The sequence below is a fragment of the Triticum aestivum genome, chromosome 3B (assembly GCF_018294505.1).
Source record: "Triticum aestivum cultivar Chinese Spring chromosome 3B, IWGSC CS RefSeq v2.1, whole genome shotgun sequence".
In the NCBI taxonomy this organism is placed as follows: Eukaryota; Viridiplantae; Streptophyta; class Magnoliopsida; order Poales; family Poaceae; genus Triticum; species Triticum aestivum.
This window is the reverse complement of record NC_057801.1, coordinates 22,604,171-22,613,653: the sequence shown is the minus strand read 5'-3', so window position 1 is coordinate 22,613,653 and position 9,483 is coordinate 22,604,171. Positions and strand designations below refer to the sequence as shown.

The 9,483-nt window shown below is 43.5% G+C and overlaps 1 protein-coding gene across 2 annotated transcripts; it reads left to right on the top strand.

Moving 5' to 3' along the window:
* The first annotated feature begins 590 nt into the window (after positions 1 to 590).
* On the top strand, positions 591 to 7,090 carry LOC123068322 (disease resistance protein RGA2). Of its 2 annotated transcripts, XM_044490893.1 has the most exons (5): positions 591 to 4,596; positions 4,679 to 5,019; positions 5,127 to 5,453; positions 5,684 to 5,846; positions 5,998 to 7,090. In XM_044490893.1, exons 1-3 carry the CDS (start codon positions 715 to 717, stop codon positions 5,140 to 5,142), a joined length of 4,239 nt encoding a protein of 1,412 aa, XP_044346828.1. In that variant the 5' UTR covers positions 591 to 714; the 3' UTR covers positions 5,143 to 5,453; positions 5,684 to 5,846; positions 5,998 to 7,090. The 2 variants fall into 2 exon arrangements, with proteins under 2 accessions (XP_044346828.1, XP_044346827.1); XM_044490892.1 differs by having other exon boundaries at positions 5,684 to 7,090.
* The last annotated feature ends 2,393 nt before the right edge of the window (positions 7,091 to 9,483 follow it).

Genomic DNA, 9,483 nt, shown 5'->3' with positions numbered 1-9,483 from the left:
TTGGCATTGGCAACCATGACTTGGCCCAAGAGTGTCGTCTGCCTGCTTATGTCTTACGCAAATAGGGGCATTGACTAAAGGTCAAGTACAGTTTTTGTCCGAACACATGTAGAAAAAAAAAACAGAATAGAAATTCATACATGCCACTTTTCACTTGAGTGGAAGAATATTTTTCGAGTGCCCAGTTCAAAATTATACTCGGTGAATTATTTGTAGTACTAGTCTACATCAGCTTTGATTCTGTTTTTTTCCTTTGTTGTATGTTCAATCGGAATGGGTGCCATTGGAAAAACACATTGAGTGAGTGTCATGTTCTTTTCAACATTATAGGACTGCATTGATGTTGACTGTGTACAGAGAAGTCATAACATTCTTTACTTAATGTTTGAGCGGATTGAAATGTTCCTACGAAATCTAGTACAGATAACTCTTATGAAAAATTCCTGTAAATTGCAGTCCTAAAAATTAAACCATGCATGGAGTAGAAAGGAAAATGAAAATCATTCAAAATTCCTTTAGAAAAATGTTTTTGAATCAAAAGGCTTCTCACAAGTCACAATACATCGGTGACGAGCAGCGTGACACCACAAAGTCAACTACTGTTGCTGCAGGCAGGCTCCGTCCACCGGTATCCAGTGGAAAAATCCTCATCGCCATAGATCTCTACATCCTCGGGCCTCTCCCGTCCACCGCCGCCGCCGCCGCCCTGCACCCATGGACGTCGTGGGCGCAGCGTCATGGCTTGTCCAGGTCGTGCTGGAGAAGCTCGTCAGCGATGGCATGGACGCCGCCTGGGCCGCGGCGCGCGTGGCCGACCCCAACCCCGACCCCGGAGGCGACATCCACCGGCTCCGCTCCCGCCTGCAAGGCCTCCACCTCGTCCTCTCCGCAGCCCAGGAGCGCGTGCCCAGGGCGCGCAGCGAGGCCCTGCTCGGCTCCCTGCGCCGCCTCCACGGGCTTGCCAGCGACGCCGACAACCTGCTCGACGAAATGCTCTACCACCAGATCCACCGCCAGCTCCATCCGGATGAGGGGAGCGAGACTTGCTCCTCGTCGTCAGTCGTCCAGTCAGTGGTCTCCAAGATTCGTGGTGCTAAAAGGGCACGAATTGGTGGGGACGAGGATGCCAGCACCGGTCGAATTGATGAGATCTTGAAGCAAATGTGTGAAGCTGGAGATGATGTTCGTGAGGCGCTCAAGATGGAGAAGCTGGACCTTGTTTTCACCCGCGGAGGTCATGATGCTGGTATGGATCGCCGGGGCCCGACAACAGCTTTTGTTACCGAGCCGAAGATATTTGGGAGGGATGCCGTGAAGGAGCGCATTGTGGAGACGCTGGTGAGTGCTGAGGCTTGTGGTGTCGATTTGTCAGTCCTTCCGATTGTTGGCAATGGTGGTGTTGGGAAAACTACTCTAGCACAACTCGTTTATAACGACGCAAGAGTGAAAGGTTGCTTCAGCAAGCGGATATGGATCTCGGTGTCTGCTGACTTTGATGAAGTAAGGCTCACACGTGAGATGCTGGACTGCGTGTCAACTGGTGTGAGCAAGCATGAAGGAATCACAAATCTGAATAAATTGCAAGAGATTCTTGATGAGGATTTGAAGTCGAAGCGCATGCTGCTTGTTTTGGACGATATGTGGGAGGACAGTGATAAAAGTCGCTGGGACAAGCTATTAGCACCACTAAGATGTTCAATGAATGGCAATGTGATCTTGGTCACAACTAGAAATCACTCTGTCGTGAAAATGATTTCTACTGTGGACCCTATACATTTAGATGGCCTGAAAGATGATGACTTTTGGCTTATGTTCAAGTCATGTGCATTTGGTGATGAGAAATATGAAGGACATCCAGGTTTACAGGTTATTGGGCAGCGGATAGCCAACAAGTTGAAGGGTTACCCCTTAGCTGCAAAAAGTGTTGGTGCACTGTTGAAAAGAAACCTTGATGGTGGGCACTGGATGTCAGTTTTGCAAAGTGATGAATGGAAGCTGCAGCAAGGGCCGGATGATATCATCCCTGCATTGAAACTTAGTTTCACACACTTGCCTTTCCATCTCCAAAGGTGTTTTTCTTATTGTGCACTATTTCCTAAAGGTCACATGTTTGATGGGATGGAATTGGTTCGCATTTGGATATCACAAGGTTTTATTCCTTCTGGAAGTAAGAGAATGGAGGAGACTGGTTATCATTACTTGAATGATTTAGTGGACCGAGGTTTTTTTCAAAGAAGCACATACTATTCTATGCATGATCTGATTCATGACCTGGCACATATAGTTTCTTTAGACGAATGTCATATGTTGGAAAATTTTGATTCAAGAAGTGGAACATGTCACCCAACTATTCGACACCTATCTATCAATACAAGATCTGCTTATAAGTGGAACACAAGTGCCCGTCATTATTCTCCCAACGATAACTTTCAGAGAAAGCTGGCTTACATTGGTGGAAAAGTGCAGACCAAAACGTTGAGCACATTAATGTTATTTGGGAAGTATGATGAAGGGTTTTCTGAAACTTTTTCCAAGGTATTCAAAGAGGTGCAGCATCTTCGCGTTTTGAGGCTATCCGTACTAACTTGCAGCATAGACACTCTTCTTAGTGACTTTGGCAAATTGATCCATCTTCGCTATCTTGAACTAATATCAAGTGGACCAGGTGGACCCTTGCCAGAGGTTATATGTCGACTTTATCATCTCCAGGTTCTTGATGTAGAGTATTGGGTGGATCTTTCTGCTTTACCACTTGGCATGAACAATCTTTTGAACTTGAGGCATTTTGTTGCTCGAGGCGAATTGCATGCAAAGATTGCTGGAGTTGGAAGGCTAAAGTTCCTCCAAGAATTGAAGGAATTCCGAGTGGGAGAGACTGAAGACTTTCAGATTGAACAGTTGAATGGGTTAAAAGAATTGGGAGGATCTCTTGCAATTTACAATCTGGAGAATGTGGGTAGTAGGGAGGAGTCTAAGAATGCTGGATTAAGGGACAAGATATACATCCATGATCTGTTGCTTTCATGGTGTAAGAATCGGTTTGGTGTGAGTTCTATTACAGAGGCAGAGGTGCTTGAGGGTCTTCTTCCAAGTTGTGGGCTCAAGCGCCTTCATATAACTAGTTATGGAGGTATTTGTTCCCCGACATGGTTGAGCTCCAATTTTTCACTCACCAGCTTAGAGTCCATCTATCTTGAGAATTGCACAAAATGGGAGATACTTCCGCCACTTGGGCAATTTCCACTTCTTAAAACACTACATTTGGTACAGTTGTCTGCTTCAACAGAAGTACCAGTTATGTCCTGTGACGATTGGACTGGGTCTGAAAAGCATGTCATTTTTCCATGTCTAGAAGAACTTACAATAAGAGATTGCCCTAAACTAAGGTTATTTGCATTACCTCAATGTTCTTCCAGTGACAAAGGCTTTCACTCATTTTGTTGCCTCCGTCGTGTTAACATTTACAACTGTCCTCAGCTAGTTGACTTACCCCAGTTTGGTGAGATGAAATCTCTATCCATAATGTCTATTGAGGGAGTAGGATCATTTCCTGACATCAGATTATTTGTGCGAGCATTACATATCAAAGGGAGTGCTAGTGTGAGAACCTTGGATGAGATATTAACATCAATTTTGACTTACTACAGGCTTAGCGGGCTTGTGAAATTAACAATTGCAAGCTTCCTTGATCTAGCATATTTGCCCTGGGAAAATTTCAGCCGACTTCTCTCCTTGGAGATGCTGGTAATTATGGATTGTCCAAAGTTTTTCTTGCCTGCTTATTCGTATGATCAAGGAGTCCCATCTTTGCTCAAGAAGCTTGTAATCCAAGAATGTGGTATAACCGGGAAGCAGTTATCTGACTTGCTGTTGCAACTGCCCTTCCTTTATTTCTTGACTATTGGAAGCTGTCCAAAAATAGCATCCTTGGCAGTTGGTGGTCTGATTACTGGGAATTTCAGCTCCTCAACATCTTACAACCACTACTGGACAATTGATGGCTTGTTGCAAATCCCACCTGACCTCTTAAATCGGCTTGAGTATTTGTGCATAGAAGACTTCCCAGATCTGGTTCTTCTGTGCAATGAAGGCTTTCTTGGATTTATCTCACTCAAAACACTGCACATAACAGGGTGCCCACAATTTTTTTCTATAATGACAGAAAAAGAATCCAGTGACAGCTGGTCCCTCCTACCACCATCGATACAAGACCTTATGGTTACTCACATGGATAACAGGTTGCTGTCTTTCATGCTTTCTAATCTCACCTCATTGTCCATCTTGGCAATATCACGGAGTCCAGGGCTGACATCTATTGTTCTCCATTCTTGCACATCTTTAGAAACAATTATTATTGAGAAATGTGCTAGGTTATCTGCTCTGGACAGCATGGGGTCTCTCTGCAGCATCAAGCACATGCGGATATTTGAATGTCCCAGTTTAGCTATACCGTGCGGCCCTTCATCTCCAGATGGGCAGAACAAGGATCTGTACTTTTTACTGCATCTAGAGAAGCTTGAGATTGATAATGCTTCATTCTTTAGCACAACAATTTGCAAGAGCCTCCCCTCTCTCCAACATGTGGTGTTTTTCATGGTAATAATAACTCAGTGTAGTTGCATTGATGTGGTGAACTTGTAGGGTATACAATGATTTCTCAATCACTCATTCTCTGCAGGCGAAGAATGTGAGATCGTTCACAGAAGAACAAGACAAAGCACTTTGTCACCTTACATCTCTTCATATTCTTGATTTTTGCTATTGCTCTGATCTCATATCGCTGCCTAAGGAACTGCATCGTCTTTCTTCCGTCAAGAAACTATCTATCAAGGCTTGTCCAGGAATTCTATCATTACCAGAAATGGGCCTGCCGGCTTCCCTGCAGGAGCTGTATGTGAGCAACTGCAGTACAGAACTAAAGGAACAGTGCAGAAAGATAAAAAACGTTAGATGCGTTTATGTTGATAGACATGCAAGCAAGTTCATAACTATATGCAAGATGTTACGGCTGTATTTTAGGTACTATTTCTAATTTGTTTTTGTATTTTGTTATACAAAGTATCTTATTCTTACTAACCAGTAATACTGACATAAAAGTATTTTTTGCTGGCTTGCTTAATTCACAGGAACCAGAAAAAGTGAGGATCCATTCTGATGGAAATTGCAAAATAAATCCTTGTGCTGATTGATAGTCTATTTCATGGCAAGAAGTGGCAGAAACAGCTCTTTGATGAAGTCCCAAAGTGCAGATGGTTTCAAGAATACATTGTCTAGATTCTGTCGTTAAAAGAAAAGTCTCCTGTGACTGTTGTACTTGTATACATGATGGAGCTTGAGATGAAGCAAGCAGCTACAAGAGCAGCAGACCACTATCTTGATTACGCACTTCCCCCTTCTCTTGTGCCGGTTTGCCAGTTATTTGTTGATAACTACAGACTCTGGAAACTGATGAGGTATGGCTACCGGGTATACCCACGTTTTCTGAACTGTAATGTAGTTTTGGTGCCATCATTACAGGATTTCTTTCTTCACATAGCTTTGTTTGTGGTACTGGAATGAATTTCTGTTAACTGCACAAACCACAAAAACCATTAGTATATCTGAATGGCTGCGATCAGCAAACAACTATAGTAGAGAATGTTGTTTTCATTGTATGGAAAATTAAAGGTCTAATATTCTGCAGATGTTGATTCAGTAATCGGTTCATCAGTAAGGTTCAACCTAGTCGTATGGATGTTTCTTATGTTCAAGATGGCGCCATGCAAGTTGTTCAAATGCAAGATGCTGAGAAGGGTAGTATAAGAATTGGAGATGAAGAAAAGCAAGCTGCAATTAATTACTAGATGGTATGATACATGGTGCGCAAAAGAAAGCTAGCATGAGATGTTTCTCCATGTGTTGATCTGCCGGAGGGAAATACTCATGGGAGGCATGCATCAGGTTGTTACCAGATTCAGTTCTGGTGATAATTGAGATTTTTGGTTGGTTTGCTTGCAGGTCACCGGATCATTTCTTTACAGCTAAACAGAATGTTAATCAGCTCCGATCTATGATGGCCAACTCACCAGAGGAGATGTGTTGGAGATATCCAGAGCTAAGCATGCAGAGTGTCAGTTCCACTGAAACAGAATGTAAGGCAAGTAATCTTAGAGTTACTGGTAAGTCGGGCACATTCAAATAGCGGAGAAAGCATCCTTGTGTCTGTGCATTCTGGTATTTCGGGATGGCAATACTTTCATGCTACAGCTCGTCCGTAATCTATTTCGCATGTTGTTCTGATGCTCTTCAAGCTGCTACCACCTACTAGAGGAAGTTCTGGCATGGCGTGGGGCTGGAATCAGAGAGAAGTGTTTGTATGTAGCTGTCCGGTTTGGTTGAGCCGTAGGTAGACACCAACACATGTAGGATCGTGTGAGTAGCCAGGCAACAGATTTGGTCGAGTCATGGGTTATTGAAGTTATTCCAGGATTGGTGGTGCGAGGCGTGTGTTTAGCCGAGTCTAACAGCCTATTCATGTGATCAAGTTTGCTATATAAGAGAAGTAGTGAGAAGAGGAGGACGCTGCGAGGGCAGGAAAAACAATGTACTAGTCTCTAGTGCCACCAAGGAGAAATACCTCTGGCCAAAGCAAATCTCTGAGTGTCTCTCTCTTGGTGCGTATGTGTTGTGTGAAGCAACGTGTGAGAGTGAAGGGAGGAGCTGTGAGAATTGAGATGCAGCTCCAACAGTTGGTTAAAAAGAGGTGTGTGAGATAGTGGAGGAAAACAAATAACGGGAAATTGGCAGTTGGCTTTTGTGCAGTAGTAAGACTAAACTTCAAGCGAACGATCGACTTCTAAATCCTTGGTCCAGTCTCATCATCTCTTTCTTCGTGGTTCGAAATCTGCATCCTGAAGTTACTAATGGCTTAATTGTAAAGACAGTCCAGGCGTACCCACATGGTGTTGTACAATCGGCTACTGACCTATCCTTCTGCCTCCATTTGTCTACATCATTGTGGCATTAAGTCATTGGAAAATACCCCAGCTGTTCGTCTGCGTCATTATGGCATTTAAGTAGTACTGCCACATAAACAGAATAGGCAAAATCATCTCATTCTTGCTATTTTCTCCCTCTCTGTTTTAAAATGTAAGGCGTATTCTTTTTAAAAAGACAAGCATTTGACCGATAGTACTCTAGCATGCAATTTAGGGAATCTATGGAAAGTACTGACAGTACTACCATACACGTGTACTCTCTATCATCACCTTCCTTTTTTGCATCAAAGTTCGTGCAATTGCATTTCGTTTTTTGTTTGTTTCTCCCCAATAAAAGAATATTTGATCTTGAAACTTCACAGACCAACAACGCACAAGTATTACCATGTGCAGAAATATGTTTGGATGTTTTGGCGCAATATAAAAAGGGCAGCCTTGTGATGTAGCTCTCCCTTGTGCAGGGTCTAGGAAGTGTTGGAACCGCTCTCTCTCTGATGGATGGAGCACTTTTTTCTGGCAACCAACCAGTACACAGGCGGGGGGATTTATACCCGGAGCACACACGCACGCTCACCACACCGAGCACTAACCCACTAGAACGCCACACCGGCCACTAACCCATGGCCTGACTAACTAACTATCACTGGTGGAAAAAGGGCCTTTGGTCGCGGTTCGCAACTGCCATTAGTCGCGGTTGCGCAACCGCGACAGAACGGGCGCGACTAAAGGCCCCCCCCCCTTTAGTCGCGGTTGCTTAAGAACCGCGACTAAAGGCCCGTCCACGTGGGCGCCAGGTGGCCGTCGGGGCGGAGGACCTTTAGTCGCGGTTCTTCTGGCCAACCGCGACTAAAGGCCGCCGCAGGTTTAGGGTTTTAGCCCCCCCCCCTAAACCTGTTTTCTGTTAATTTGTATTGTTTTATTTCTTTTGTGCTTTATTTTAATTTTGAAGGAGTTTTATATATTCTACGGTACTACATACATGCATATGAATGTACAATTTCAAATAAATTTGAAATTAGAACCAAAAAGAATTCAAGAGGAATATACAATATATATTCAATATCATTGGATGACCATATACAATTTTGAACAAGTTTCCATACATGATTTAATGCATATAAAGTTCTACGTCCTCGTAATAGTGTTCTCCTTTAGGATGGAGGACTTCCCTGCTGAACCATCCAGCTAGTTCCTCTTGAAGTGGTCGGAAGCGAGCTTCTGGACTAAGCATCCACCGGAGGTTATTCCTCTGAGCATTGGTATCACTCGGAACCCGCTCAGAGGTGTATCTCCGGATCATCTCACAGACATAGTATCCACATAGATTGGTCTCCGGTGGCTGAATATCCCCAGCATTCTTAGCCTTTAACATTTTGAATTCTAGCTCTTTTTTGAATTCACCGACCTTTGTATCTACGAACCGTCTCCAAACCCTACGAGGCAAAGAAAATTAAATGAACAAGAGAGTTATTAATTAGTTACTTGATATTAGGAAATGAACGAAATAGGCCGATCGATATAGAGCGCAAATGAATGAAAATAATTACTTCTGCAGCATTCTTCTCATGCCGCCCCAAAGCTTTGGATCCATATTCACAGAGTCGTGGACGAGACATTCTGAGGTGTTAACTTTAATTACTAGCAGAATCCAGTGGAACCTGCGGACACGATACATGCACAGTACGTCATGCATAACTCATCGATTAGCCGGCCACATACCATGCATGGAGTAAACAAAAGAGAATGTGCTCAAGACAGAAACACTCACTCAAAATGGTAAGGAAATAGAATATCACTTTTGAGTTCCTGCTTTGTAAGAAACTGCCACAGGTCTGCCTCCATGTTGGCGGGGTAACGCTCCAACACATGTCCATTAACGATGTGTGGGTCAATGAACCCAACATCATGGATGTTCCTTACTCTGCATTCCTTAATCTTCATTCTGCATGTATAATAGCGGACACAACAATATAGTTAGAACATATATATAGTGCAGGCAATATGAACGAGATGGGGTAGAAATTAATAAATCACTTACAGAACGTAGCAACTGATGATAGATTTATCGAGCTCGCGCAGATTGAAAAGCTGGAACAATTCACTCAGTTCAATTTGTACATAGTAATGTTTGAAGTGATGCTCATGTCTAACTTCCGCATAAATATATTCTTTGGCGTTTTTATTTTTTATGTAACCCTTGTACCATTTCAGCAGACCTTTCATTTGTGGAGGTAGATCCTTTTCCTGCGCAGGCTCGACGAGAGGCCCATTCTTGACATATGTAATTACTACCTCCTTCACTGGCGCCTCATCAAGGCCTAACAGTTCACGAAGAGTAATACCTAAGTTGGCCGCTTGTTCTCTGGCACTCGTTACAGTCAATCCCTGTGCTGCCGTAGCTTGTATGATCTCGGGGGCATCCGGACAGAAGGCTTCCACTATAAGCGGGGCAATCGATTGTTTACTTTGTTCCCCGAGCTGGGCAACTTGTTTCCCGCTTTTTTTT